The sequence below is a fragment of the Oncorhynchus nerka genome, linkage group LG24 (genome assembly GCF_034236695.1).
Source record: "Oncorhynchus nerka isolate Pitt River linkage group LG24, Oner_Uvic_2.0, whole genome shotgun sequence".
In the NCBI taxonomy this organism is placed as follows: domain Eukaryota; kingdom Metazoa; phylum Chordata; class Actinopteri; order Salmoniformes; family Salmonidae; genus Oncorhynchus; species Oncorhynchus nerka.
This window is the reverse complement of record NC_088419.1, coordinates 81,866,910-81,885,283: the sequence shown is the minus strand read 5'-3', so window position 1 is coordinate 81,885,283 and position 18,374 is coordinate 81,866,910. Positions and strand designations below refer to the sequence as shown.

Sequence of the window (18,374 nt, the reverse complement as noted above, 5' to 3'; positions counted from 1 at the left end):
AATAAAACAACAGTAAAAAGACAGGCTATATACAGTAGCGAGGCTATAAAAGTAGCGAGGCTACATACAGACACAGGTTAGTCAGGCTGATTGAGGTAGTATGTACATATAGATATGGTTAAAGTGACTATGCATATATGATGAAAAGAGAGTTGCAGTAGCGTAAAGGGGGGTTGGCGGGTGGTGGGTGGGACACACTGCAGATAGCCCGGTTAGCCATTGTGCAGGAGCACTGGTTGGTTGGCCCAATTGAGGTAGTATGTACATTTATTTTTTTATTTTTTTTATTTAACCAGGTAGGCTATTTGAGAACAAGTTCTCATTTGCAACTGCGACCTGGCCAAGATAAAGCATAGCAGTGTGAACAGACAACACAGAGTTACACATGGAGTAAACAATAAACAATAAACAAGTCAATAACATAGTAGGAAAAAAATAATCTATATACATTGTGTGCAAAAGTGATCAGATGAACATGTGCAGGTAGAGATACTGGTGTGCAAAAGAGCAGAAAAGTAAATTAAATAAAAACAGTATGGGGATGAGGTAGGTAAATTGGGTGGGCTATATACCGATGGACTATGTACAGCTGCAGCGATGTGTTACACATTTATATAGCTACATGTTTTACACATTTATATAGCTACATGTTTTACACATTTATATAGCTACATGTATGACACATTTATATAGCTACATGTGTTTTACACATTTATATAGCTACATGTTTTACACATTTATATAGCTACATGTTTGACACATTTATATAGCTACATGTGTTACACATTTATATAGCTACATGTGTTACACATTTATATAGCTACATGTATTTCACAGGAACACAATAGATACATACCTTTATTCCCCCTCTATCCTAGTGACAGTAGTGACTCCATTCCAGTGACTCTGCTCCAGGTCTTAGTGCGCTGCCGGTGCCGGCTCAGAGAGACCACATCTCCTCACACACCAGGGGAAGGAAATGCAGGCTGGGACTGGGACAACTACACAGCACAGCTCTCACTGGACACACAGAGTGTGAGAGTGCGTGTGAAAGAGTGTGAGAGTGCGTGTGAAAGGGAGAGAGAGAGAAAGAAAGAGAAAGTCGCGATTTGCAAGGGATGTTGGATGGTTGTTGTTGCTGCTGTTGTGTGTTTGATGTATTCTTGAATGTTGCATTTATGATAGTGGAAGTTGGTCTGTTTAGATAGTTAATGTTGATTGATGTGTATGTGATGGTGTGTGTGTGTGTGTGTGTATATGTGTGTGTGTGTATATGTGTGTGTGGAGACCTGAGGTGTGTATGAGCTGATGTGTGTTTGAGGTGTGTGTCTGATGGTGCTGGGTAGCTGGGGTGTTGGTGCTATGTATCGGCGTTCGCCCTGTCACAGAAGCAGGGTCCACTTTGACTTCAGCGAGGAAGTCATCAAGAGACTCCATGCTTCCAGCCACACTCACAGGTCAGAACAAGGATAGAACACCGTCTCTTACTTTATTTTTCTCTGTCTTTTTCTGTCGCTTTCTGTCACAATCACTTCATCTTTCTCTCATGTGCTTCTATAGCTTTTCTCAGCTTCAGTTAAGTGCATGATGTGTTGCCATTCATTAGAATTGTTATGCATACTTTTTAGTTCTAACCCCCCCCCCCCCCCATGTACTGTATTTCTCCCTCTTACGCTGTCAATCTTCTTCCCCCTTTCTGTATCATTTTTCCCATGTTCTGTTTGTGTGTAGATGTCTCTCTCTTTCCAATGTTCATTATATATAGCCCTCTCTCTCTTTCCTATGTTCAGTCTCTAAATATCTGTTAATCATGGATTCTATAGTTGAGTGTGTGTTAGGGAATCAAAACTATATCACGTTGACTGTGTGGCATTTGTTTGTTTACATTGGTGTGGTGCGAGTCTGTACAGCTGTACTACTGGTCCATCCAGATGCAGTTGTGATGTTACCTAAAGCTCACCTACTGTACTTGATGTATTGCAATTTCCTAAATGTAGCATGGTGATGACGCAACTAAACACTCCCAGCAGGATTTGTATTAGCACTCCACTGTTCCACTGTCACGGCCTCAAACGTGTTTATCCAACCGCATGACAACTATTCTCTCCAACACCACTTTGCAGCTTCTTATTGTTTATGCCGTGTAAACACATACAATATGCTCTGCAAAGACAATGTCGCTTATGAAGAAGATTTCCTGTTTTGAGTTGATTTGCCTTGCTGAGATTCACACATTACTCTAGAACATTAACCTTTGTCAAGAATATTATCATCATCATGATACAATCGTAGATTGTTGATGTGGAGAAGCAGAGAGAGGGAGCAGCAGGCTGGACAGGGCGGGTCAAAACCAGCGTGACTAGTCTGGAGAGGAGACTCTGGCCATACTCATCTTTAAGAGCCACGGCTCCCTGTCGAAAGTACTGTACACTCAGTCAGTGCATGTGGAACATTACAGATGTCAAGTTTTAACTTGATCACCCTTTTCTTGCAGAGAATGTTCCCGCTACATCAGGAAAGGAATGAGCCTTGTGATTCCTTAAAAAATTGCAGTTCTCTTTCTCTCCATGCGGGGGCAGTCGATTCATTGGGATCAGGCCTGTTATCAACTAATATTCTCCCTCGCTCGCTCAAATGGTAGCCGTAGGTCCTGTTACTGCAAATTCAAACGTACAAAAATGTATTTTAAATGCATCCACACACAAAAACAACCATCATTTTATGTAGCTTACTTAATAACACGATATAGATATTGGTCTCCACTAGGCTATGATATACAATTGTGAAGTGTATCCTAAGGTTACGAATGAGCTGCCCAAACCTTGATAAATCGTAACCTGGGGTGGTCTAGCGGATAGGAACACTACCTTCACATATAGGTCTACCGTGTCAGCATGGGTTAGATTACGGCATACGCCCTTCTGGTACAAATAACTCAAACTCCCCAATACACTTGATTAGTTTCACATTTAAAATATGGACAGTCAGAGAAAAATACCCCTGATCTTGATTTTTTTTTTAAATATGACCAGACACACACCAGACACTTTTGGAAACTGTCACACCGGTCTCTCTGCTTGTCTCCACCCCCATCTATGTGTCACCCATCCTCCCCATTATCCCCAGTGTATTTATACCTGTGTTCTCTGTTTGTCTGTTGCCAGTTCGTTTTGTTCCGTGAAACCTAGCACCGCTTGATCCCCTGCTCCTGTCTGATCATGTTCCTGTTTCCTAGTCCTTCCCAGTTTTGACCGTTCTGCCTGCCCTGACCCTGATCCTGCCTGCCGTTCTCTGGATTACTGACCTCTGCCTGCCTTTGACCTGTTGTTTGCCTGCCCCATATACTATAAATATACTTTTCTTTGACACTGTCTGTATCTGGGTCATACCTGAAACCTGATAGTACAAACTGGCCATGACTAAACCCAGCAGACTCACCCAGCAGACCAGCTGCACAATGCTATCTCCCTGCAAGGAGCCACCCTTGGAAGGCACAAGGAGTTATTTCAAGGTCATAGGGGAGGGACTCCATTCCCTGCAGAATGCCATGACCAGGCGTTCAATACATTGCTGGAGCAATTCTGCGGATTCCCCACAGGGCAGCGGGTCACACCCGTAATCCCCCAGCCTACCCCAGTGTCCAGAGAACACCGCTTACCTCCTCCAGAGCGGTACGCTGGAGATTCCAGAACCTGCCAGGCTTTTCTCTCCCAGTGTTCCCTAATTTTTCGAGCTGCAGCCTTCTTTGTTCCCCTCAGACCGCTCGAGGATAGCGTACATCATAACGCTGATGTCCGGGAGGGCACTTGCCTGGGCCACGGCGGTGTGGGAGCAATAGTCCGCCGTCTGCCTCAGTCTGGAGGAGTTTATGGAGGAAGTTGGGAAGGTGTTTGATTCTCCTTTGTCCAGGAGAGAGGCTGCTCGCAAGCTGCTCCACCTACGTCAAGGCTCCCGTAGTGTGGCAGACTACGCAGTGGATTTCCGCACGTTGGTAGCTGAGAGTGCTTGGAACCCGGAAGCGCTGTTCGACAGTGTTCCTACACAGAGTATCGGAGGAAGTAAAAGACGACCTTGCAGCCCGGGAACTACCGACGGATCTCGACTCACTCATCGCCTTGACCATTCGGATCGATTGGGGGACTACGGGAACGAAGGAAGGAGAAGAGATTCGACTTCACTCATCCTGGCATAATGTGTGCGGGGTCAGCGGCTGTAACCTTTGGACCACACAGGCACTGAGGCAACCAACCATTTATTCGGCCTATTGATTGCCTTGAACATTTAACAAAATAATTTATATAAAAAAAAGGATTTCCCCTCATTAAAAATACATCTAGCCCCTACAAATATGTCAATTTCTTATAATCCACATAAGAATTCACACTAGACGCGCTGTAGCCTGCATATAGCCTACATAGGATATTTGAAGTGACGCTCTATGGACCTGCAGTCTAAGTTATTGTATAGCCTACAAACATTGCTTCCAGCTTCCCCTTGCGGTGATTCTAAATATGAAATATTTATTAAAATCCTCCTGCTACAGGATTATTTTCCTCCTGATATGAAATGGGTCATATTATGATCTAAGATCTGTAGTTAGTTCACACTTGTGCTTGTCTGTTCATGTGAGCATGTACAGTATCTGCCTGTAGTTAATGTGTGCAGTGGTGTTACTGGCCATGATCTGTGTTTGCTTGCTTGTGCGTATATCCTGTAGGAAGCTGTGTGAGTTCGTGACTAGGGTTGCAAAGGGCCGGAAACTTCCCAGGAAATGTTCCATGGAGCCCGGGAATTTAGCTTAATTTCATCAAAAAAAGTTAGCTTATAACAGTGTACCTTTTTTTGTGGGATACACATAAGGCAATTCTAGTTCTTGTGGCATATTTTGGTTGAACTATCCCCAATTCAATGGAATTGCAACCTCTGCATGCACTCTTCCGTCACATATACAGCTGATTCTCAAGATCTTGCACACTAATGAGATGCTATTGAGCCCACACTACTACACTGTCTGAGCCAAGGACTACATGCTTTCTGGTAAGTTTTGATTACAATACTGGGTGAGGTGAATATATTTTATACGACGTACATGATTTTTTGTTAACTAGTAAATAGTAGCCTACAGCAAAGTGTGTTTAAATCATTTCTAACTTATTAACAATTTCTGCTAGTTAGTGTTTGCTACCATGTGGGTTTTAGCTTGCTTGAGCCTGCTAACTGAGGAGTGTTAATTCACCTGTTTCCATACGTTTCATTTAAAATATGTATCTTACAAAGGAGTTGTTTAATCTAACTGCTTATCTATTTATCTGCACATGGAATTGTATTTGGGGGTTTTTAACAAATTCCACAGGCATTATCTGATGTGTGAAGATATTTCACTGCAGCTAATGTAGAAGGAAAATCTGTGTACATTTCCAAATACTTTGCAAAATCATATGTGAAGAATGCAACGAAGATGCAGAATCATCTGGCCAAGTGCATAAAGTTTCCTCAGCACTCACAACAAGCAACCTCTGACAAAGTCCCTCTACTTCTATTCGAGGTGAAAATTATCAATCAGACACCTTATCGATAACAATAGCTCATGTCCTCCTGCAATCAGACGTTTTTTGACTCAATGGAGGAACGTAGTCAGAGAAATGCTGATGAATGTCTTGCTAGAGCTGTGTATGCAACTGGTTCACCTCTGATGCTCACAGGCAATGTGTATTGGAAGAGATTTCTGAATGTTCTTCACCCAGCATACACTCCTCCAACCAGACATGCTTTATCTACTAATTTCCTGGATGCAGAGTTCAACAGAGTTCAAGTGAAGGTCAAGCAAATCATAGAGAAAGCACACTGTATTGCAATCATCTCTGATGGGTGGTCGATTATTCGTGGTTAAGGAATAATTAACTACATCATCTCCATCACTCAACCAGTATTCTACAAGAGCACAGACACAAGGGACAACAGACACACCGGTCTCTACATTGCAGATGAGCTGAAGGCAGTCACTAATTACCTTGGACCACAGAAGGTATTTGCACTGGTGACAGACAATGCTGCGAACATGAAGGCTGCTCTGTCTAAAGTGGAGGAGGCCTACCCACACATCACACCCATTGGCTGTGCTGCTCATGCATTGAATCTGCTCCTCAAGGACAGTATGGCACTGAAAACAATGGATACACTCTACAAGAGAGCCAAGGAAATGGTTAGGTACGTGAAATGTCATTAAGTTATAGCAGCAATCTACCTCACCAAGCAAAGTGAGAAGAATAAGTGCACCACATTGAAGCTGCCCAGCAACACCTGTTGGGGTGGTGTTGTCATCATGTTTGACAGTCTCCTGGAGGTGAAGGAGTCTCTCCAAGAAATGGCCATATCACAGTCTGCCGATATGGACAGCCCAATCAAGAGGATCCTCCTGGATGATGTATTTTGGGAGAGAGTGGTAAGCAGCCTGAAACTCCTGAAACCTATAACAGTAGTCATTGCACGGATTGAGGGAGACAATGCCATCCTGTCGGATGTTCAGACTCTGCTTGCAGATGTAAGAGAAGAACCTGTACTGCCCTGCCCACTTCACTGTTGCTCCAAGCAGAGGAAACTGCAGTTCTGAAATACATCAAAAAGCTTGAAGACTTCTGCCTGAAGCCCATACACACCGCAGCGTACATGTTGGACCCCAAGTATGCTGTCAAGAGCATCCTGTCTGGTGCAGAGATCAACAAGGCCGTTGTTGTCATCACTACCGTGTCTCGCCCACTTGGCCTGGATGAGGGCAAGGTTCTTGGCAGTCTGGAAAAGTACACTTCCAAGCAAAGGCTTTGGGATGGAGATGCAATATGGCAGTCATGCCAACCTATCTCATCAGCCACCTGGTGGAAGGGGCTTTGTGGATCTGAGGCTCTTTCCCCTGTTCCCTCTATCATTCTCCAAATCCCACCAAGATCAGCCACCTCAGAGCGCAACTGGTCCTTGTTTGGGAACACACACCAAAGCGCGCAACAGGCTTACCAATACAAGGGTTAAGAAATTGGTGGCCATCTGGGCAAATTTGAGGCTTTTTGAGCCTGACAACGAGCCATCCTCAACAAGGTTGGAAAGTGACAGTGAAGATGAGGCCTCAGAGACAACCAAAGCTTTAGTTTCTAGACTATCCTTTTACAGATGTATGCTGAAAATGTTTTTGGGAGATGCGATGGATCATTGGGGATCATTCAATATTCCCTTTCTTTTGTTGTTCAGTGAAATCATCCCATGTGAAGAGTCAATTCATTTAATTAAAGTTTAAATGTTTTTTATATTTCTATTGGAAGGATTTAATCATTTGCAATTATGTCTAATTATGATAAGGTGAAAGGTTTGTTTCTGTCTCCATATGATATGGTAAATCTATCCAATGCTAAACATATCTACATTTAAATGGTATTAGTATTAATTTGCATATATTTCCATTAATTTCCATATATGCCCATTAATTCACATATATTCCCGTTAATTCCCACAGAAAGTTTCCACCTCTGAATATTACACAAAATGTACAACCCTATTCGTGACTATAATTTACATTATGTGTGGGGAGGTAGTGTGTGTGTTGTGTACGTGTGTGTGCATGAGCGTGTGTGTGAGTGTAGATAACTGCCCCTGTGTAGTTTATAATGAGAGGGTGTTTGGACTTGCCACCCACCAAATGCCAACACAACATATTCTCCTAGTGAAATGGCTTGGTCAAATATTTGGACTGTGACAAGGATTCCCCTGACCTATCAATGACCATAATACTGGACTGGTCAGGTGCTATGAACCAATGGAAGGGCTCAGTGGAGTGTTTTCTTCAGGGATGTGTCAGTGTTTCCCATGGCTGGAGTAGAACACTGTTGTTTCTCAGTGGTCATGGACAGACAGAATACAATATGATGTCTTACAGTAGACTACTGTTACTGTATACCAGTTGTCATGGAGATGGTTAACTGGAGGTTGTGGTTGGTTTGTTAGTTAGTGAGGTTGAGACCTGTGGTTGGCGTGTGGTCATGGTTTATGATGTCTGACTGGCTGCACACTGCACATTGCGCCCTGAAGAATGATGATGGTGATGTCTATGGTAATGGTGATTGTGATTATAGTAATAGTGATGATGATGATGATGGTGCTTGGCACCTACCAGTGCATTGCTTGGGACTTACCAGTACACTGCTTGGGACCTACTCTACCGGTACACTGCTTGGGACCTACTCTACCGGTACACTACTTGGGACCTACTCTACCGGTACACTGCTTGGGACCTACTAGTGCACTACTTGGGACCTATCAGTACATTGCTTGGGACCTACTCTACCGGTACACTGCTTGGGACTTACTAGTACACTACTTGGGACCTATCAGTACATTGCTTGGGACCTACTCTACCGGTACACTGCTTGGGACTTACTAGTACACTACTTGGGACCTATCAGTACATTGCTTGGGACCTACTGTACCAGTACACTGCTTGGGACTTACTAGTACACTACTTGGGACCTATCAGTACATTGCTTGGGACCTACTGTACCAGTACACTACTTGGGACCTATCAGTACATTGCTTGGGACCTACTGTACCAGTACACTGCTTTATGATGATAACGACGACAAAAGGGTGAACAGAAACAAGGAAGTGGCTGTTGAAATACTATGAGGAAACCAGAAGACCAGGGAACAAATCCTGTTTCTGATAACCTAAAAAGGCTTTCTCTTCACACATACACACACAATCACACACATGCATGCCTACGCACACTCAGAATCACACACAGAGCGAGAGAGAGATACAGAGAGAAAGAGACAGAGGGAGAGGCAGAGAGTTACTGTGAGTGACAGAGAGATAGAGTGAGAGAAAGAGAGAGAGGGGGGAGACACAAAGAGAGAGAGAGAGAGAGAGAGAGAGAGGGGGAGGCTTACTGAGAGCAGAGTTTGACCTGGGGTAACTTGACTTTGTAAAAGTATACAGACTAAAGAATGTAATGGAAAACTATCCCACTGCAATTTGCCAGCCCATGGAATGAATGCCATTTAAAGCAAGTTCTGTTTATTCTCACAGGTCAGCCACAGACTGGGCTCCCTCCTTCCTCTCTCTCCCTCTTTCACTCTCTCTACCTCTCCCTCTCTTCCTCAGCTCTGTCTTCTTACTCCTTCTATCTTTCTTTTCTCCCTCTTTTTTTCATTGTCCCTCTCCAGAGGAGTGGTTCAATATGAGCTCTGTCACAAAACATATTTTATTTTCCAAAATAACGTGACAGTGATTTATGTTCTCTCTGAAAGCGAATGTTTGGAAAATGACATATTTGGAAAATATGTAAATAAGAAAATTGTTGTTTCTCCACAAAAGGCACAAAAGACACATGGTTTATGTTTAGTGTCCTCTTGTTTTCATATTCTAGAATGACGTCTTTATGACGTCTTAGTTCATGCGTTCCACATTCCCCTTGTTGGCTACTTAAGTCATCATTTTCATTCACATACGTCAATGTTATTTCTCTACTCTACAGAATGTTTCTGCTCACTATACCGAATCTCTTCATGTCAACGTCTAAAGCTTGTCTCTTTTATCTTCAAGGTCATGTCCATCAAAGTGCTGAAAAGCAATGGTAGTTTGAGTGTAATAGAAGTACTGTATGTACTCTTTCTTATCTGTCATGTGCAGAGTGTGGGCTGGACTGAGTTTTGGGAAAGGATAGCTGAATGTTCTTCCCACCAACAGAACCATGTAGGGCAGACGAACCTTTGAAAAAAAATACACTGCTTGGGACCTACCGGTTCACTGGTTGGGCCCTACCGGTTCACTGCTTGAGACCTACCGGTTCACTGCTTGAGACCTACCGGTTCACTGCTTGAGACCTACCGGTACACTGCCTGGGACCTACCAGTACACAGCTTGGGACCTACCAGTACACAGCTTGGAACCTACCAGTACACAGCTTGGGACCTACCAGTACACAGCTTGGGACCTACCAGTACACAGCTTGGGACCTACCGGTACACTGCTTGGGACCTACCGGTACACTGCTTGGAACCTACCAGGGATGTTTCCTTTTCTCCAGTCCCAGAGTGTAGCCTGAAGGATCTGTTTTCTCCCAGATAGAGTTTGATTACAGGCCTGTAGAGTGATGAGTGATGTAAAGCACTTACTACACCAGCAGTGTAGTTTATTTTTCCTGACACGTGTTGATCTATGTATATGTGCTGTGTCTGTGCATACTTCCATGTGCCTGCTGAGTGTGTGACACCTCTGTGACTGTTTTCCTCCCTGTGTTAACAACTGCTGTCAGTCTGTAGACAGTACAGACATTGGCGCCGTGGATCCCTACTCAGTACTGTCTAACATCACACTGTACCTGGCTGAGACTGTGTAATGCTGTCCACCACTGATTGCTGTCCACCACTGATTGCTGTCCACCACTGATTGCTGTCCACCACTGATTACTGTCAACTAGAGGTCGACCGATTCTGATTAATAACGATTAATCTGGCAATTTTTTATATACACGTATATACACATTTGTAATAAATGACAATTACAACAGTACTTAATGAACAATGAACACTTTTGTTTTAACTTAATATAATACCTGATAATAAATTCAATTTAGTCTCAAATAAATAATGAAACATGTTCAATTTGGTTTAAATAATGCAAAAACACAGTTTTGGGGAAGAAAGTAAAAGTGCAATATGTGCCATGTAAAAAAGCTCATGTTTAAGTTCCTTGCTCGGAACATGAGAACATACAGTTGAAGTCGGAAGTTTACATAAACTAGTTTTAATGACTCCAACCTAAGTGTTTCAACCACTCCACACATTTCTTGTTAACAAATTATAGTTTTGGCATGTCGGTTAAGACATCTACTTTGTGCATGACACAAGTCATTTTTCCAACAATTGTTTACAGACACATTATTTCACTTATAATTCACTGTATCACAATTCCAGTGGGTCAGATGTTTACATACACTAAGTTGAATGTGCCTTTAAACAATGTTACAGCTTTAGAAGCTTCTGATAGGGCAATTGACATAACTTAAGTCAATTGGAGGTGTACCTGTGGATAAATGTCAAGGCCTACCTTCAAACTCAGTGCCTCTTTGCTTGACATCATGGGAAAAACAGAAGGAATCAGCCAAGACCTCAGAAAAAAATTGTAGACCTCCACAAGTCTGGTTCATCGTTGGGAGAAATTTCCAAAAGCCTGAAGGTACCACGTTCATCTGTACAAACAATAGTACGCAAGTATAAACACCATGGGACCACGCAGCCGTCATACCGCTCAGGAAGGAGATGCGTTCTGTCTCCTAGAGATTAACGTACTTTGATGCGAAAAGTGCAACTCAAACCCAGAACAACAGCAAAGGACCTTGTGAAGATGCTGGAGGAAACAGGTACAAAAGTATCTATATCCACAGTAAAAACAAGTCCTATATCGACATAACCTGAAAGGTCGCTCAGCAAGGAAGAAGCTACTTGTCCAAAACTGCCATAAAAAAGTTGGACTATGGTTTGCAACTGCACATGGGGACAAAGATCGTACTTTTTGGAGAAATGTCCTCTGGTCTGATGAAACAAAAATAGAAATTTTGGCCTTAATGACCATCATTATGTTTGGAGCAAAAAGGGAGTGTCACGGCCGTCAAAAGTAGTGGACCAAAGTGCAGCGTCGTCAGCGTACATTTTCCTTTATTTCTAATGTCAACAATTAACAATACAAAACAACCGTGACACATACGAGGGCTAAGTGCCACTAACACAAGTCAACTACCCACACTGAAGGAGGGAAAAAGGGCTTGCTTAAGTATGATTCCCAATCAGAGACAACAATAGACAGCTGTCCCCGATTGAGAACCATACCCGGCCAAAACATAGAAATAAAGAAACATAGAAAACACAACATAGAATGCCCACCCAAATCACACCCTGACCAAACCAAAAAAGAGACATGAAAAGGCTCTCTCAGGTCAGGGCGTGACAGGAGGCTTGCAAGCCGAAGAATAGGGCCCAACCGTGGGATGGGAGGGCCCAACCGTGGGATGGGAGGGCCCAACTGTGAAACACAGGGGGTGGCAGCATCATGTGGTGGGGGTGCTTTGCTGCAGGAGAGACTGGTGCACTTCACAAAATAGATGGCATCATGAGGAGGGGAAATTATGTGGATATATTGAAGCAACATCTCAAGACATCAGTCAGGAAGTTAAAGCTTGATCGCAAATGGGTCTTCCAAATGGACAATGACCCCAAGCATACTTCCAAAGTTGTGGAAAATGGCATAAGGACAACAAAGTCAAGGTATTCGAGTGGCCTTCACAAAGCTCTGACCTCATCCTATAGAAAATTTGTGGGCAGAACTGAAAAAGTGTGTGTGAGCAAGGAGGCCTACAAACCTGACTCAGTTACACCAGCTCTGTCAGGAGGAATTGGCCAAAATTCACCCAACTTATTGTGGGAAGCTTGTGGAATTTTTACTAGGATTAAATTACAGGAATTGTGAAAAACTGAGTTAAAATGTATTTGGCTAAGGTGTATGTAAACTTCCAACTTCAACTGTATGAAAGGTGGTGGTTCCTTTTAACTTCAATATTCCCAGTTAAGAAGTTTTAGGTTGTAGTTATTATAGGAATTATAGGACTATTTCTCGCTATACCATTTGTATTTCATATACCTTTGACTATTGGATGTTCTTATAGGCACTTTAGTATTGCCAGCCTAATCTCTGGAGTTGATAGGCTTGAAGTCATAAACAGCACTGTGCATCCCAGCATTGCTAAGAGCTGCTGTTTGAATGAATCATATACTTAATTATAATATAATAAACACACAGAAATATGAGCCTTTGGTCATTAACATGGTCAAATCCAGAAACGATCATTTTGAAAACAAAACGTTTATTCTTTCAGTGAAATACGGAACCGTTACGTATTTTATTGAACGGGTGGCAACCCTAAGTCTAAATATTACTGTTACATTGCACAACCTTCAATGTTATGTCATGTAGAATTCTGGCAAATTAATTACGTTCTTTGTTAGGAATAAATGGTCTTTCAACGGTCTTTCAACGAGCCATGCGGCCCACACTGCTGCATATACCCTGACTCTGCTTGCACTGAAAGCAAGAGAAGTGACACAATTTCCCTAGTTAATATTGCCTGCTAACATGAATTTTATTTGAACTACATACTGTATGCAGGTTTTAAAAAATATACTTGTGTATTGATTTGAAGAAAGGCATTGACGCTTATGGTTTGGTACATTATTGCAAAGATTGTGCTTTTTTCGTGAATGCGCTTTTGTTAAATCATCAAGTTGAAGTAGGCTGTGATTCGATGATAAATGAACAGGCACCGCATTGATTATATGCAACGCAGAACAAGCTAGTTAACCTAGTGATATCATCAACCATGTGTAGTTAACTAGTGATTATGTGAAGATTGATTGTTTTTTTATAAGATACGTTTAATGCTATCTAGCAACTTACCTTGGCTTCTTGCAGCCACAAGGTCCTCTTGATGCTGCGCTTGTATAAAAGGTGGTCAGACTGCCACGCAATGTCCTCGTGGATTGCAATGTAATCAGCCATAATCGGCGTCCAAAAAGGCTGATTACCGATTATTATGAAATCTTGAAATCGGCCCTAATTAATCGGCCATACCTCCACCATTGATGTACTGGTAATGTTAGTGTTGATGGGATTTCTCTACATACATCATGGTGATGTCCTGTAATAGCCCCTCAGTTATTCCCCAATCCCCATGTTCCCTGAGTTAAAGAAGACTTAACTGCCCATTGTCTTTTCTCAATGCTTAAGAAAATACATTATTTTATTTTCCTTTGTTCTCTATTTATTCTCTATTTAATTGTCTTAGTCTCCTACGTCACTGTCTTTCACTCACTTCATGTCCCAGAATTCTCTCCCCTCCCCATCACACATCTCTGCCTGTTTTCCTCACTTCTTGACTCCCTCTCTCTCTCTATCTCTCTCACACTTGCACTCTCCTTCTCCCCCCTGTTGCCGTGGTAATGGCCCCCTTCCCTTCCCATCAAGACTGTTGTTGATGCCAGCAGCATACCACCCTGCATACCACTGCTGGCTTGCTTCTGAAGCTAAGCAGGGTTGTTCCTGGGTAGTCCCTGGATGGGACACCAGGTGCTGCTGGAAGTGGTGATGGAGGGCCAGTAGGAGGCACTCTTTCATCTGATCTAAAAAATATCTCAATACCCCAGGGCAGTGATTGGGGACACTGCCCTGTGTAGGGTGCCGTCTTTCGGCTGGAATTTTAAACGGGTGTCCTGACTCTCTGAGGTCATTAAAGATCCCATGGCACTTATCGTAAGAGTAGGGGTGTTAACCCTGGTGTCCTGGCTAAATTCCCAAACTGTCAACTAATAAAAATCAATGCAATTGGCTCATTCATCCCCCTCCTCTCCACTGTAACTATTCCCCAGGTTGTTGCTGTAAATGAGAATGTGTTCTCAGTCAACTTACCTGGTAAAATAATGGATAAATGAAATAAGTCGATGATTTAGCTGTATCATTGGGGAAGGATGTATAAGCCACCCAGAGGTCATTGGGAACACTTCTGATTGGACTTCCTGATTGCTTTTTTAGAACAGTGACAATACTTAATACTTACTGTAAATTATGATTTCTACTGTACCCCTTTTCTTTTCATCCTCACTTCTCTGAAAGGAGTGTGTAGGTTGGGCTATAACTAGGGCCCAGAGTTTTTCTGGTCATGTCACGTAGTAAGCAAGAACAGTCAACTCCCCCTTTCCCACAGTCTGTTTGACATCCTCCATTTTGCATTCATGTATCCAGTGTCAGTCGAGCTGAAGTTCCCTACTCAGACTCCCAGAGCTCATTGAACCATGGATGTTTCATGTTTCCGTCACATCACATGTCGGACTCTGACAATCATGGCCATGCTTCCTGGCCCCTTCTTCCCACAAAGCTCATAATTGAATCCCTGCAATAAGGGATTTGTTTTTTGCTTGCGTACATCAGCCAACATGTTGGATAAATGCTTCATGGATCTAGTCAGAAAACAGGATTCTTTGAAACTGCTGGAATGACAGATCTAGAGAATGGTACAAAATGCTCTCTCTCTCTTTCTCAGTTTCTTTCTGACTCTCTCTCTCTCTCTCTCTCTCTCTCTCTCTCTGTCTCTCTCTCTCTCTCAGTTTCTTTCTGACTCTCTTTCTCTCTCTCTCTCTCTCTCTCTCTCTCTTTCTCAGTTTCTTTCTGACTCTCTCTCTCTCTCTCTCTCTCTCTCTCTGTTTCTTTCTGACTGTTCTTTTCTCTCTCTCTCTTTCTCTGTAAAATACTCTCCCCACTATGTTGTGTTCAGTCAGTCTGATGACTCAGTCTGGTGTCCATCTTAGGCTGATGTTTTGGGTAATGGATGTAGGCTTAATTCTATACACTGACTATACCAAACATTAGGAACACTTTCCTAATATTGAGTTGCATCCCCCCCTTTTGCCCTCAGAACAGCCTCAATTCATCAGGGAATGGACTCTGCAAGGTGTTGAAAGTGTTCCACAGGGATGCTGGACCATGTTGACTCCAATGCTTCCCAGAGTTATGTCAAGTTGGCTGGATGTTCTTTGGGTGGTGGACCCTTCTTGATACACATGGGAAACTGTTGAGTGTGAAAAACCCAGCAGCGTTGCAGTTCTTGATACCAACCGATGCGCCAGGCATCTACAATCATACCCCGGTCAAAGGCAATTCATTCTTGCCCATTCACCCTCTGAATGGAACACATACACATTCCTTGTCTCAATTGTCTCAAGGCTTGAAAATATTTTTTTAACTTGTCTCCTCCCCACCATCTACACATTGATTGCACAATTAATCAAATGGCCACCGGACTATTACATTGACACCCCCCTCCCCATGTGTTTTATACACTGCTGCTACTCGCTGTTTATTATCTCTGCATAGTCACTCCACCCTACCTACATGTACACTGCTGCTACTCACTGTTTATTATCTATACATAGTCACTCCACCCTACCTACATGTACACTGCTGCTACTCGCTGTTTATTATCTCTGCATAGTCACTTCACCCCTACCTACATGTACACTGCTGCTACTCTCTGTTTATTATCTCTGCATAGTCACTCCACCCTACCTACATGTACACTGCTGCTACTCGCTGTTTATTATCTCTGCATAGTCACTTCACCCCTACCTACATGTACACTGCTGCTACTCGCTGTTTATTATCTCTGCATAGTCACTTCACCCCTTCCTACATGTACACTGCTGCTACTCGCTGTTTATTATCTCTGCATAGTCACTTCACCCCTACCTATTGGTACTCTGCTGCTACTCGCTGTTTATTATCTATGCATAGTCACTTCACCCCTACCTATATGTACTCTGCTGCTACTCGCTGTTTATTATCTCTGCATAGTCACTTCACCCCTACCTATATGTACTCTGCTGCTACTCGCTGTTTATTATCTCTGCATAGTCACTTCACCCCTTCCTACATGTACACTGCTGCTACTCGCTGTTTATTATCTCTGCATAGTCACTTCACCCCTTCCTACATGTACACTGCTGCTACTCGCTGTTTATTATCTATGCATAGTCACTTCACCCCTACCTATATGTACACTGCTGCTACTCGCTGTTTATTATCTCTGCATAGTCACTTCACCCCTTCCTACATGTACACTGCTGCTACTCGCTGTTTATTATCTCTGCATAGTCACTCCACCCCTTCCTACATGTACACTGCTGCTACTCGCTGTTTATTATCTCTGCATAGTCACTTCACCCCTACCTATTTGTACTCTGCTGCTACTCGCTGTTTATTATCTATGCATAGTCACTGTTTATTATCTCTGCATAGTTCACCCTGTTTATTATCTGCATAGTCCCCTACCTATATGTACTCTGCTGCTACTCGCTGTTTATTATCTCTGCATAGTCACTTCACCCCTACCTATATGTACTCTGCTGCTACTCGCTGTTTTTATTATCTCTACCTATATGTCACTTCTGTTTATTACCCCTACCTACATGTACACTGCTGCTACTCGCTGTTTATTATCTCTGCATAGTCACTTCACCCCTACCTACATGTACTCTGCTGCTACTCGCTGTTTATTATCTATGCATAGTCACTTCACCCCTACCTACAAGTACAAATGACCTCAACTAACCTGTACCCCCGCACACATTGACTCGGTACCGGTACCCCCGTATATAGCCTCGTTATTGTTATTTTGTGTTACTTTTTATTATTTTATACTTTAGTTATTTGGTAAATATCTTCTTAACTCTTCTTGAACTGCACTGTCGGTTAAGAGCTTGTAAGTAACCATTTCATGGTAAGGTCTACATCTGTTGTATTTGGTGCACGTGACAAATAAAGTTTGATTTGATTGAAGTGTTTAATAAGTGACATTAATAAGGGATCATAGCTTTCTCATGGTCATTCTATGTCATGGAAAGAGCAGGTGTCCTTAATGTGTTGTTACTCAGTGTACATTCTAGCTTCGATGTAGATACGAGATGTAGATATGTTCTACGTAGGGAGGGTCCTATACATTGGGCACATTCCAGTGATGCTGTGGATAGGAAGTGAAGGCTTAGTGCCGGGGCCTGTGACCATCTGCATGTCATGGGACTTTGGCATCACATCAGTCAGTCACTACGTCACTCACACAGTGAGTCATGCGTCTGTCTGTGCTGTGGCATCCTTTTTTCATATCATAATTGAAAAGTGGGTGGGTTTTCATTTTTCCAACACACAAGAATACATATCTTTGCCAAGTATGAAATAATGATCAGCTACCTTGTCTTGTCTGGGTCAAGCGTAGTATTCGGCATGTGATGATGTAAAGGCTTGGGGATTGTACCAATTCTATATCTAAACTGATCTGAGTGGCTGTATGAATAGAGCACCAGAAACCCATTAGCTTATTGCAGTGCCAGAATAGGTGCAAAAAAGCGCTGCTTATAGAGGTCGACCTTTGAGAACACATTGGGCAGGTCAGGGTTAAAAGAGATAGGTGGAAGTAACCTGTTTGAAATACCCAAGTGCTTTCTACAGTCTGCCCATGCCATTAATGTGTTGTACATATTGTATTGAAGGTTTTACTGTTATCACACGTGTTGAAACTGATTCACAAACATAAGATTCTTCAGAGGTAAAGGATGGCTAAACTGTGTAAAAAAGGGGTGTGAATACTTTCTAAAGGCTATATATGTATATAACGGCTATATAGGCTATATGTATATGAGGAACCTTATATCTGCCCAACCCAGTCACATTGGAGTTTCATATGCTCAGTGGCAGAAAAGTGAGTTTCCTGAAGGAAGATAATATCCTTCTTTAGA

At 42.7% G+C, this 18,374-nt stretch overlaps 1 protein-coding gene across 3 annotated transcripts in view; it reads left to right on the top strand.

Moving 5' to 3' along the window:
* The window catches only part of pde4ba (phosphodiesterase 4B, cAMP-specific a), a 346,990-nt gene that overhangs the window by 220,850 nt on the left and 107,766 nt on the right, over window positions 1–18,374 (top strand). The window contains exon 1 of one of the 3 annotated variants that reach the window (XM_065009205.1): window positions 1,021–1,457. The exons of the other annotated variants lie outside the window; for them this stretch is intronic. Coding sequence (XP_064865277.1) covers window positions 1,333–1,457 — 125 coding nt within the window. The 5' untranslated portion in view covers window positions 1,021–1,332. Of the gene's footprint in view, window positions 1–1,020; window positions 1,458–18,374 lie in introns of those variants that run through there. 3 annotated transcript variants of the gene reach the window in all.